At 38.3% G+C, this 13,627-nt stretch overlaps 1 protein-coding gene across 2 annotated transcripts in view; it reads right to left on the reverse strand.

The window, feature by feature from the left end:
- The window catches only part of FLT1 (fms related receptor tyrosine kinase 1), a 192,658-nt gene that overhangs the window by 94,462 nt on the left and 84,569 nt on the right, over window positions 1-13,627 (reverse strand). Inside the window, exons 11-12 of one of the 2 annotated variants that reach the window (XM_021676189.2) lie at window positions 7,786-7,900; window positions 856-945 (exon numbers count right to left, since the gene is read on the reverse strand). In XM_021676189.2, coding sequence (XP_021531864.1) covers window positions 871-945; window positions 7,786-7,900 — 190 coding nt within the window. In that variant the 3' untranslated portion in view covers window positions 856-870. Of the gene's footprint in view, window positions 1-855; window positions 946-7,785; window positions 7,901-13,627 lie in introns of those variants that run through there. The other variant, XM_021676188.2, reaches the window with a different exon arrangement.

Consider the following 13,627-nt stretch of genomic DNA (forward strand, 5'->3'; position numbering starts at 1 on the left):
AATTACAGAAAAGTTGATCCAGTTACTTATAAATCTTTGCAGCCTGTCTCCTAGAACAAAAATAACTGGTTATGGGCTTTGAAATTGCAGAGGCTATGCTAATGCTTTCAGACTAATGGAGTGTCCTAGCTGAAGTATAATGACGAAGTGACTTACAGGCTAAAGTGATGTAAGGCTGGAATGTAACAGCTGACTTTCCAGGGTGGTGAACATACTCTACAGGTGATTTGGCTCTTGGAAAGAATCCTAACATTTTCTGAGTTTTAAGTAATGGGCTAGGCCCTTTAGTTGTGTTCTCTTATCACATCTAATAAATTAAGGTATTTCTGTCTTTAATCTACAGATCAGGAAGACATGCTCCTAATGTTTTTAGCCAGCAAATTCATTCATCCAAATTCTCTTTAATTTTCACTGTGGTATAGTGAGTAGTACATAGTGCTTTCTCTTCTGTTTGTTGGAAGGATCCAGTTAATTACACCTACTCATATATTCTCTGTGTATTATTGAAGTTATTGGTAATGAAAGTGTCTGCAATATGTGGCAGACAATTTAGCAGACATTTATTGAGTGATTATCAAGGCATTGCCCAGATGTTGTAAGGGAGACAGATGAATATGACACAATCCCTCCCCTTAACTCTATTATTCTTTAAGTTGATAGAGAAGACTTTCCCTCCTTGAATATCATATAAAAATTATTCTCTGTTTTGCAAGGAAAGCTCATATGAAGGCAAAGAGCCCATAGGGAAGGGTATGAAAGAGAGCTCAGGTGTCCTTTTCCTTATTTTGATGATGAATCTTTGTAAGAGGTGGGACATAAAAAACTCCGAATAGCCATTTCCTTGTAATTGTTATACCCACCACTTTAGAGTCAGGGAAGGAAATGGAAGTAGTTAGAAAAGAAGCTTGTAGGTGGCAAAATGAAAGGATTGTTAGCTGGTGGAAGCTAGAAGACTGGAGAGATCATGAAATAAGACTCTGACTCTTGTCTCAGGAAGCTTAGATGTTTCAAAGCAGTTTGCAAAAAATTCAGAAACAAGGAGTTCAGATAAAGCCTTCTCATGCTCAGCTGTCTGCTCTAGCACTGTTTTTCTTATGAAGTTAGTTCTCAAGTGTTTATCCTAATGGGCCTAAGGAGAAACTTCGTTAGATTCTCAGATTAATTGTTGCCCAGTAAATAAGTGAAAAACCCATTTCTGTTGTCTTCAGAGTGTTTGAAATTATGGACAGCATTTATCTGCATCTATGAGTTGTGTTCGGGTTTTTATTTAAAAGATTTTGACTTCATGGAACTTAGAGCAACTGAGAACAAGAACTGGGTTTCATGGCAAGGGAAAGTCAATTCAGATGTATAAATTTGCCATGTTTAAGACCTGTGCAGGTAACCTGGGAATGGCCATGGCCATTTTACAAGTCTCCAACAAATAGTCAAATAGGTCCCAATTTACATATAATCAGAGAATAAAATTGAGGTGTCCAGAAGCGAAATGAATCCAGGTCACAAGATGGAGATAGAAATGTATTTGAGTTTTTCTTCTTTTAGGTGAATGACACCTTACAAAACAGGACACATTACTCCGAGTCGAGCCTGCCCCAGAACTCACCTCTCCAAAGCTTCTATTAAAATAGAAGCAGAAAATGATGTTGATGGGAGTTTACATTATTTCTTTGTTTCTGGGTAGCCTTATGTATCCCTTACAATGCACCAGGCAGCGTGCAAGGTACTTTACAGGCATTGTCTAATTTAATCCCTCCTAAAATCCCATGAGACGGGTAGATTACCCTATTCTACACGTATGACAGCTGAGGTTCAGAGAAATTACATGATTCATCCAAAGATGCACAGGACCACAGACAGGCCTGGGCAGAACTTATGCCCAGATGTGTCTGCCTCCAGTTCCTGTGCTCTTAATCTCTATACCAAATTGCTTCTAAGACTTGAGACCCTTTAAATTGAATAACACAGATCCATTGGCAAAGTTCTGTCTACACCTTGAATTGAATTTTTCCTTGAGAATACCTTCTTTAATCAGCAGAGATGGGTAACATAAATTAAATACCACTACTATTTACAGAAATACTAATTTGCTTCTTTGATAGCATTTTACATAAGCTGCAAGCTGTTTTTCAACTGTTGTAATATTATGTGGTTTGAAAATACATTTGATAAATACACTGGTTATAATTAAAGAAGAAAATTTAAAAATAAGGTAAAACATATCCTATGATCAGTTTTATTAAAATTTATCTCATTTCTAGAATACTTCTCTTTCAGAGGATATATTTTTAAATTATAAATTCAAACATTTTCACTAAGAATAAAATATTTGACAATTAAAGTTTAAACTTCATAGGGTCAGAGAAAGGAGCTCAAGTGTGAATTGTAGATGAGTATAATTTGGCTGGACTAGAAGACAGCTTCTCATGGGACAGTGAGTTTCAATATCTGAGTCTTCTGAATAAAGGAAAAAATCTGTTCCTCAGGGTTTATATCCAAATACTATGGTATCAAGAGAAAAAAATGAAAATAGCATAACAATGGGGGCATGCAATATCAACTAAATACTTTCAAAGAGAATGTAACCAAGAATTTGAGTTGTATGTTTGAAATTATAATCATTTATTTTATAAGGTATGCCAAAAGAAATTCTTAGGGATATCTACTTGTATTGGTTCTATAATTCGTTTTCATTTTCCACAATTGAAAATAAATGAAAGAGGACTGAGGAAGAGAAAGAAAGCAGAAGTGCTGAAATAAAATTAGAATATCAGGCCAGACATGGTGGCTCAGGCCTGTAATCCCAGCACTTTGGAAGGCTGAGGAGAGTGGATCACCTGAGGTCAGGAGTTCAAGACCAGTCTGGCCAACATGGTGAAACCCCATCTCTACTATAAATACAAAAATTAGCCAGACATAGTGGCATGCACCTTTAATCCCAGCTATTTGGGAGGCTAACGCAGGAGAATCGCTTGAACATGGGAAGTGGAGTTTGCAGTGAGCTGAGATCGCACCAAAATAAATAAATAAATAAATAAGAATATCAAAGTTTATACTAGTGTTACAGGATGCATGCTTTCTACTCTTCATTTTTACTACGTTTGCTTTTTGGGGTGCTTCCAGTTGCCTAGCCAGGCCCTCAAGGATTTACATGTTGGAGATAGATCCTTCAAGCTCATTCTCTGGGCTCTTTTGTATGAACCAGGAATGCTCATAAAACTATCATCAAGTACTGTAAGTTTGGAGTTTTTCATGCTCCTTCCTTCCTTCCCCTTCACTAAGCATTAGTAATTCATTACTACAATGTTGTTTGAACCTCACGGAATAGAATGGATGGGGTGATGTGTCATTCAGCATAATTCCAGCACTCGTTTTTTAAAAATCTATATATGGAACACTGATTTTAATCTCGGGATGTTTCTAATATAGCTTCCTTTTAAGTGTTTCACGGAGAAATAAAAGTAGATGTGTAAAGGTCATGGAAGAATCTAAAATTAACACAGGGTGGCACATTTGAGCCAACTGATGGGAAAATAGAGCATGAGAATTAGAAAAAATTGGGGTGTGTGTGGGAACTGAAACACAAGCTGTAATTCTGTGGTTAGGATTCTTGGTCCTGTCATGGATTTGTCTCATACAGGGCACACTTTTCAAGGTAGAGTCAGAAGGATTTCAATGGAAATATTGCTAACACATTAAAATTGTAATGATTCTCCAACCTTACAGAATTAATGCTGTGATAATGTATTTCCTGTGTGTTTTTTCTAACACGGGGTTCCTTCTACTTCCTATTCTATATCTACAAACCTAACAGTTTGGCAATCCCATTCAGACAATATGAAAAGTGCACATTTGCTACTAGCAACTCCAGTTGATGACTCACTTTTCACAAATCTGGGCCAAAACTCGCCAATAAGGAAACTACATTTTATCATCCTCTATACCCTTCCTTGAGTTAAACAAACAAACAAACAAAAAAAACAAAGAAAATAATCAACAGGTGCTCCAGCGTGAGTGTGAGCGCTGCCCCACTGACCTGTGGAGTAGCATTGCTGGGCAGGCTACCATGTGACAGTGGATAAAGGGATCACCGCAGTCTAAGCTGGGACTTTAATTTGCTTTCTAAAAATGTATAGAAAATAAAAACAGTTTTAATTGTAAAGGAAAGAGCACTGCATATAATTCAGAAACAGCAGAACTTCCATTTGTCACCATCATATGAAAGATACACTTTTTTTCACACCCACAAAAAGATGTATTAGTAGATGCTAAAAGTAAAATCAGTAAATTCTCCTAAATTCAAGACATGAAATCAATAGTTTATTTAAAGTCTAATGTAGGCCGGGCGCGGTGGCTCAAGTCTGTAATCCCAGCACTTTGGGAGGCCGAGGCGGGTGGATCACGAGGTCAAGAGATCGAGACCATCCTGGTCAACATGGTGAAACCCCGTCTCTACTAAAAATACAAAAAAATAGCTGGGCACGGTGGCATGTGCCTGTAATCCCAGCTACTCAGGAGGCTGAGGCAGGAGAATTGCCTGAACCCAGGAGGCAGAGTTTGCGGTGAGCCGAGATCACGCCATTGCACTCCAGCCTGGGTAACAAGAGCGAAACTCCATCTCAAAAAAATAAAATAAAATAAAAAAATAAAGTCTAATGTATTACAATTATAGCTGCTAATGGGATATATATATCACATATATCTATGACTTTGTTTACTAAGAGTATTAAAAATTTTTTCAGTGCAAACAATTGTTTAACAAAGTCTTTATTATATATGATCACAATCAGTTTGGGGAATTGCATAAGGCTACATATGACATTCACTTTAATAAAGTAGTACTTGTATGGGCCTTTCTAATTATGTTATTTATTTATTTGAGACAGAGTCTCATTCTGTCACCCAGGCTGGAGTGCAGTGGCACAATCTGCAACCTCCGCTGGGTTCAAGAAATTCTTGTGCCTCAGTCTCTCGAGTAGCTGGGATTACAGGTGCCTACCACCACACCTGGCTAATGTTTGTATTTCTAGTAGAGACAAGGTTTCACCATATTGGCCAGGCTGGTCTCGGACTCCTGACCTCAGGTGATCCACCCACCTCAGCCTACCAAAGTGTTGGGATTACAGGCATGAACACCGTGCCCAGCCTTCATTATGTTATTTCATTTCATCTTTTAACAGGAAGCTAGGCAGGGCAAGTATCATTAGTTCTGTTTTTTTGGAGGAAAGAACTCAGGTTGAGAGAGGCGAGCTGGTTTGTATGTGGTTATACAGAGAGGAAGTGTCGGAGTTTGACTCCAGGGCTTCTGATGGCAGGCAGGGTAGCACAACTGCAGAGGTCTGTATTTAAAACCTTCTGCATAACTATAAAATTAAAAGACAATAAATTTGTTTTAAACCTTCATGGAGAAAATCAGGAAAGTTCTTTTATTGTGGCCATGTTTTGATTCTCCACTTCCACCGTTTTTTTTAGGCTTTCTATTATATATGGAGTCAGTTTGCTACCTCATGGTTTGGGTTAGCCAGAAACCTCACCTAGCTTTCTCATCTTTCATTTTATTTCCTATTGTATATTTTTATGGATAGGATAAAACAACACTAGAAGTTATCACTGAAATTAAGCTTATAAATTCTTGTGTTAATATTCATCAGTTAACAGTACATCCTCCTGATATGGTCAGGAAAAGGCAACATGAATTGACACAACCAACGAATAGCATCTTGACATTTTTCTAGTACTTTGTGACAACTAATTTGCTGTCCACTGCTATTAAACTGAGGTAGTTTCCTTATTAAAAATATTTGAAGGCTGAGTGTGGTGGCTCATGCCTGTAATCACAGAACTTTGGGAGGCCAAGGCGGGTGGATCACCTGAGGACAGGAATTTGAGATCAGCCTGGCCAACATGGTGAAAACCCGTCTCTACTAGAAATACAAAAATTAGCCAAATGTGGTGGCATGTGCCTGTAATCCCAGCTACTCGGGAGGCTGAGGCACAAGAATTGCTTGAACCCGGGAGGTGGAGGTTGCTGTGAGCAGAGATTACGCTACTGCACTCCAGCCTGGTCAACAGAGTGAGACTCTTGTCTCCAAAAGAAAAAAAAAAAAATTAAACTTTCAAGTTTATATAATTTCCTCTAAGTATTTCATTAAACTACTCTCTTTTCAATAGCTACACATCATGGAATGTTTTAAAATACTGTTCGTTTCTGTTAGAGAAAAAGAGTTGTAAACTACCTACAGCTACCACTATAGTTATAAAAAACTTCCTAAATGTTTAATAAGAGACTACTGGTGTTATCATATAAGCTATTGCTACTCTGACTAATTTCTACATTGGCTTACTTGGCTATAAGAGCATTAAGTTTTGGAAAGAAAAGACTTTGGTTTGAGTCTCTCATTTACACTTTTGGATTAATCATCTTATCCCTGTTTTATCTTTAAAATGGAGATAATCACTCTCACGTGCCAAAGAATGATGTTGAGGTTAGCATATGTCAAAAAGTTTCACATAATGAAAATTATAGATGTTATTTGTTGTGATTGTTATATCCTACATAAGGAATGATGCCATCTACTTTATCATCTTCAAATGCAAAGTGTAGGGCTGAATAAATAACATAAGCATACCCACACTCAAGCAGGCAGTAGAATCTGTATTAACAGTCTCTGCTCCAAATCAAGATATATATGAGTGAACAGACATGTCAGCCAGGGGATACTTGATATTTTTTTCTTTTTTAAAGAATCACACCTGGGTGCAGTGGCTTACTCCTGTAATCCCAGCACTTTGGGAGGCCTAGGTAGGCAGATCACCTGAGGTCAGGAGTTTGAGACAAAGCTGGCCAACATGGTGAAACCCTGTCTCTACTAAAAATACAAAAATTAACTGGGCATGATGGCAGATGCCTATAATCCCAGCTACTTGGGGCTGAGACAGGATGATCACTTGAACCCAGGAGGCAGAGGTTGTAGCAAGCCGAGATCACGCCACTGCACTACAGCCTGGGCAACAGAACGAGACTCCATCTCAAAAAAAAAAAAAAAAAAAAAAACAAAGAATCATTACCCCTGTGCCAGACAAAAGCAGATTTTTAAGTGTATTCTTTACTAATTCAACAGGAAAAAGCCACTAGGTCTGAGATCCACTGAGACTTGCCTAGCTCACAGGCTTGTTAGCTATTGCCAAGGTTTAATAGGGGTTAGGGGAATATAAAATGAACAGTGTGCTGATGAGGTCAAGGAATCTTGATGGATTGTGTGTGTTTGCATATCCCAACTTAGGCTTTGCTCTTGCAAAGACAGAGGGAAATACATGATATTTCATAAAATGGAAACATTCAGTTTTAGGTCTAAGTCTTGCATTAACTTTTGCTTACTGGGATCCCACTTTATGTACATTAGTGATTCTCAGTCCTCGTTACATGCTGGAATCACCTGGAAGCTTTTATAAGCTCTAGGCTGCACCCCAGAGATTTGGATGTAATAATAATTGGTAGAGTATTCTAATATGCAGCCAGGATTGTGAACCATCAATGTGGACCAGTTTGATGTTCAATTGGACAGTGCCATCTCTACCATTAGGAATGAGTACTCATTATTGTGCAATTGGTAGCTTGAGTAGTGTCTGTGTGTATCTCCATGAAGACATAGCTTAGATATTTTCTTTCTTCTCTCTGAATTTTTGTTTGAACATTTGAATTACTTCTGGTTCCAGTAAACCTAGAATTGGGAGTGGAGAGTGTATTTGTAGAATGAGTATCTCATTGCTTATTTTTACAAACAGTACCTTATTCTTTCCTTCTATTATTGCCATGCGCTGAGTGATGCTCTCAATTCTGTTTCCTATGTTGCTGTCAGGATCCAGGATAAAGGACTCTTCATTATTGGAACAAAAGTCAGACCTATTAAAAAAAAATGTTATCACAATGTGGCTCTGCAGCACGGTCCAGTCAGTGGGGACAGGTGAAATAAAAACCTGGTATAAGTCCTCCGATTACAAAGTCACAAATTTTATGTGTGAGTCTTCTTTTCCTTAGATTTTTTCCTATATTCATCCTCAAAACTTAAAAATAGCAAATATATTTAGCTGATACTTGAGAAAAAGCCCCACACCAGTGTGTCACCATACATCCTTCTTGTTCTAAATGTTAATATTAAATAAAAATGCATAAATTAGAACATTTAATATCTAGATTTTAGTTTTTAGTGGAAGTAACATGCAAACACAGGGGAAAAAATGAAGTTATGTTAATGAATGAAAACCTGAAGGAAATCATAGCATTTTATATGTATAAAAGGCTGGCTTTTAATCAGAATATGCAGTTGGACAGCTAATTTTTTCCAGGGCTAATAAAGTGCATATGAAAATAAACATCATGAAGCAGTTATTAAATTCAGTCTATTTCTGTTCAAGTTTTGGGGTAACATGGTAAGCTCTCAGGCCTCAAGTGTTTCATTATAAAATAAGGGTGTCGATATTATTTATCTTTGAGGTCTATGAGTTCTCTCTGTTTTAAACATTTCACCGTTTTGCATTTTGACTTTCTGGACTAAAATTTTTGTTGAGCAGAAAGCTTGCTGGTCTCTAATTTGTACATGTCTTGGGCAGATTCTGTAGATTTTTAAACCAAGAGGAATTTTATTATTAATATTATTTTTAGAAACAGAGTCTCACTCTGTCACTAGGCTAGTATGCAGTGGTGCGCAGTAATCCTGCCGCTTCAGCCTGTAGCTGAGATTACAGGCTAAGTGGACTTTTTAAGCTTCATTTCCAGAAAAAAAATGAATGGTTCATCTTAAATAGCCAAGAGCAGGAATGACTTATGTGAGAGGAAAATGAGATGCTAGAGTCAGTAAGAAAAGGAGAAGATAGAAGGTAATGTGGTCAGAAAAACATTCTGTTATTATTCCTCTCTGGTCCTTGAGCTGAGAAGGACTCCAGAGTATTAAACTATTGCATCTGTGGGGGTACTTGCCCTGGAATGTCCTCCTGCAGAGTACTCACCACCTTTTAAGTGCTGACTTAATGGTTCTGAGGACCCACTGGGCTAACAGCTACAGTAGGACAGGGGACAAATCAACATATCCACTCTGTCCCCATGGCTAAGCAGGGTCTGAGCATGCAGTCCGGCACCCCATAAACATTTGCACATATGCAGACGGCACATGTTGTTTTTGGTAAAAGTTTTTATTTGTTTTTAATTGTCTATTATTTTCAAACATACTGATAAGTAGAGAGAATAGTGTGATATGTCCCCATATACTCATCACCCAGATTTGATAGTTATCAAGATTTTGTCACATTGGCTTAATCTATCCCTTCTTTTTTTTCTTCTGTATTTTATTTATTTATTTATTTTTAAAAATTTTCAGCCTGGCCAAATGAAGGATTTCTGTATTTTAAAACAAATCTCAGACATCTTGTCATTTTAGCCATATGTAATTCAGTGGGTATCTCTAAAAAATATGCAAATTTTCCAATATAACCACAATGCTACTTTTATATCTAAGAGAATTAGCAATAATTCTGTAGTGGTGTTTGCACCTAAATCATATATCAGATTTACCCAAATGTTTTTAAAGATGTCTGTCTTTACAGTTAGATTATAAGATTTAAAATTTAAAAAGAACGAATAAGAGGTGACCATTCCTTAAGGAATTTCTGCAGTTAACCAGCTATAATCCTTATAATAATCATCAGGTAAAACAAGTGAACATTTTAATGCTTATTGATAAGTAGAGTAAACTGAGCCAAAGAGAAATTATACACTTTCCCCTTTATTAGAAACATTTTAATGACAAAGTTTAAAAGTTGTTATAGAAGAGTCACTTTGCCCTATGTTTTCATTATCCATATTCTCCATTTTCTAACTATAATATCCCTGCCTTAATCTCCTGTTATACTATCTTTCATATACTCTCAGTACAGGTATGAGTATATATAATGTGCACATATACACATGTGTATACCTAGATTAGACACATGCATATGTACTTGGGATTGTGACGTCAAACAGCTTAAGTTCTCTTGTATCTGGAAGACAAGCTTTTAGATTATATTCCTTTTTCCCCAAAGCAAGGAAAAAGATGGGGGGGCCCTAGTCAAAGATCTTAATTTCATACTCTTGGGCTTTAGGAAATGCAAAGAAATATGTTAGAATAAAGCAAGCCTGGGTGTTTCTCAAGGGAAATACAGTCTGCTAACTGAGTTCACTTGGGGCTGTTGACCTCTGACACCCCGCACCTCCCCCATCCCACACCCATGACTCTGAGTTACTAAGGGGACAAGCCCTAGTATGGAAACTATAGGCCAGACTTATTGCCAGCTCTTCCACATAAAAAGGACAGATTCTGTGGCTATTTTCTAATTTAGGGGCTGTTATTTTTCCCTCTTTGTAATTGGAGCTATAAAAATAGAATGTCATTTAGAAGCCTTACTATATAACAGCACTTGAAAAGAGATTTGAGGGGAGGGGAATTTGCCTAAGCCTTAAGAATACATCAAGCTCTTAAGGAAGTAGATTGTGCCATGTTTGAAGATGCAGAGATAATCACTGTGCTGGGAACTGTCTTGAGGGGGGAGGAAGCCGAACAACAAGAGGAAAGCAGCGTTCGCTCCTGATTTCGCACAGGAAGTCCACAGCACCTCCTGCCAAAGCAAGATAAGAAAGCTCCCATGCACTATTCTGGACAAGGCCACTGTTATCAGCCTCAGCTCAGCGCTGTCCTCTCTTTGCTCCAAGCCTCCATCCCTTTCCTAATGAGCTATAGGACTCCTACCTCCATTTGCATACAGCATGCCAAGTACAATGGCAGGGAGGTATTTATAACCAGTGAAAGGAAAAAAAAATTCTGGGCTAAGAGTGTACTCCATGTCATCTCTGCTGATTGCTCTGGAGCTGAAACAACTTAGTTTTGGACTAGAGATTGATATAAATAAATTAAAAGAAAGCAGCCAATTATGTTTCCAACACATGGAGCTAGAACCTCACGTGTGATATATCAGCCTTCTACACTCCAAGTGGGACTCTCCAAGTGGGAGCCATCTGTGGAACTCCCCATCTGGTCTAAGTTATTAGTCTTCTCTTTACACATTATGGGAAACTGCCACCCTTTATATATGCAAATGACACTACTGACCTACATGCTTTGGGTTAATGTTCTTGTAGTGGTGATGAATTTGCCCTGTTCCTATCACACTAAAAAATACTTGGCTTCTCTGTGACCAAAGACAGATGAAGGCAGTCGGGGCCACAGAAAAAGGCAAAGCCAACAGAGAGGTCAAATCTATGATCTCTCTTTTTTTTTTCCTGTCACCCAGGCTGGAGTGCAGTGGAGTGATCTTGGCTCATTACAGCCTTGACTTCCTGGGCTCAAGTGATTCTCCACCTCAGCCTCCTGAGTAGCCCGGACTACATGTGTGTGCCATCATGCCAGGCTAATTTTTATATTTTTAGTGGAGATGTGGTTTCATCATGCTGCACAGGCTGGTCTCAAACTCCTAGGCTCAAGCAATCTGCCTTCCTCAGCTTCCCAAGGTGCTGGGTTTACAGGTGTGAGCTAATGTGTCTGGCCAAAGCTACAGTCTTGACAGTATTGACTGCTGGCAGAATTTGCACTCAATTCTGGCTCATTTCAGAACCTGTGCACTTAACTTCAACACCATATGTAACATGATATCCATGTACTACCATCACATGACAAGCAGTTATTATGCTCCAGTACTTCTCGGATATAATAAGAAAAGACGTCTCAAATATTCACTACACAAACACCATTACTACTTTGAGGATTTAATGTCTTTTTTTTTTTAGCTCTTTTTGCATAACACGGTCAGCCTCTTTTCAAAATTTGCTAAACATCTCTCATCTTACACAACCAAAATATGTTGAATGACTAGTGCATGCACAGTCTGCAATTACAGTTTATACTACAGTATCTATGAGAGCTTACTTTGTCACCCTGTAGTTTCTGAATTCAAGTCAGGTTCCATTCACCTTCACAAATCCAACACTCACAAAATGTAATGCACAGTGTATACCCAAAGGTAACCTTTTGTGTTCATCTGTGCTTTTTCTTAATTGCTGCAGTTTTTTGTTTTGTTTTGTTTTGTTTTCCTGAGACTGAGTTTTGCTCTTGTTGCCCAAGCTGGAGTGCAGTGATGTGACTGGCTTGCTGCAACCTCTACCTCCTGGGTTCAAGCGATTCTCCTGCCTCAGCTTCCCGAGTAGCTGGGATTGCAGGCATGTGCCACCATGCCCAGCTAATTTTTTGTGTTTTTAGTAGACATGGTGTTTTACCATGTTAGCCAGGCTGGTCTCAATCTCCTGACCTCAGGTGATCCACCTGCCTCAGCCTCCTAAAGTGCTGGGATTACAGGCGTGAGCCACCATGCCCAGCCTTGCTAGTTGTTAACAATTCTTATTTTTAGATTTTCTTCATTCCTCCTGCCTTCCTTTACCCTCCCACTACTTAAAAGTTCAGAGCTGGTACTTTCTTTTCTTTAGAGGATAGATTGTCACATCTGGTGGAATCAGAAGGGAAAGCCCAGCTGGGTGAGTGTTAGCTACTGATAGTAAGTATTTGTGTTTTCTTTGAAGTGGTTCTCTTGTGAGAAAATAATTGATTCTCTGGAGAATTGGGTGGGATGGTTCAACACTTCATTTAGCCTTTCTAGAAACTGTCCATCTGTTTAGTGTCTGTTATGGTACCCAAGACTCCTGTAGCAATCCAGTATAAAATTATCATTTCATAAATGATTTCCTGCAAGTTTAATAACCACACTGACTCTAGAAGTTCTGCTTTACAGCCTGAGTCTTAAGACACACAGATTTTTTTAAAAAAGGATCCTCTTTCAATAAATGATATGAAGCTGGCATTTCTTTCAAAATCTCTGCTGTGCTATTATCTGATTCTTGGCTGCTTGAAGGGAAACAAGTTTTGTGTGCTGCTACTATGTGCTACTATAGCTTGGGCTAGAAGCAACGCACATTTTGCCTCAATTAGTTCTCACAGTCATCCTATGAAGCAGGTATTATGATCCCTATTTCATAAATCCTTTTATCAATAAGGAAACTGAGACTCAGAAAAATCAGATGCTTTGCTTAGGCTCACAGGGGAAGGAGCAGAATTAGGATCAGAACCCAGACTCTCCTAACTCTTTCACCATCCCAGAGCTCTGTCCATCAAGTAGGGTGACTTCTGATCCCAAAAACCTCTCCAAACCTTTCCCACCATAAGGGAAATCCAGCTCAGAGTCACCTGTTACAGAAGAAAACTCTGGGGGGCCTCCAAATTCAAACCAGCACAAAGTCAGAGACACTGGGAAAATTAAAATTTTGTTTTCAAGAGGGAGAAAGAAGACACACTTGTCTATTGGCGGACAACGACAAGAGAAAGGGGCAGAAGAACACTTGACATTTTTGTTACATTTTTGACATAAATTCTAGTTTGTTTTGGTCATAAACATGCCTTGATGGTGAAATTATAGGAACTCTTTGCCTTCTACTGGCTGATACATTTTATCATTAAAAAAATCTTACAACAAAATAAAGCCATCCAATATTTATCACAATTTTTTTCTCTCCTTGGTAACTTTTGTCTGCATGCTCAGTGAGCATGTTGTGGGA

The sequence above is a fragment of the Aotus nancymaae genome, unplaced genomic scaffold, assembly GCF_030222135.1.
Source record: "Aotus nancymaae isolate 86718 unplaced genomic scaffold, 86718_ANA_hifiasm-v0.15.2.pri h1tg000043l, whole genome shotgun sequence".
Classification (NCBI taxonomy): domain Eukaryota; kingdom Metazoa; phylum Chordata; class Mammalia; order Primates; family Aotidae; genus Aotus; species Aotus nancymaae.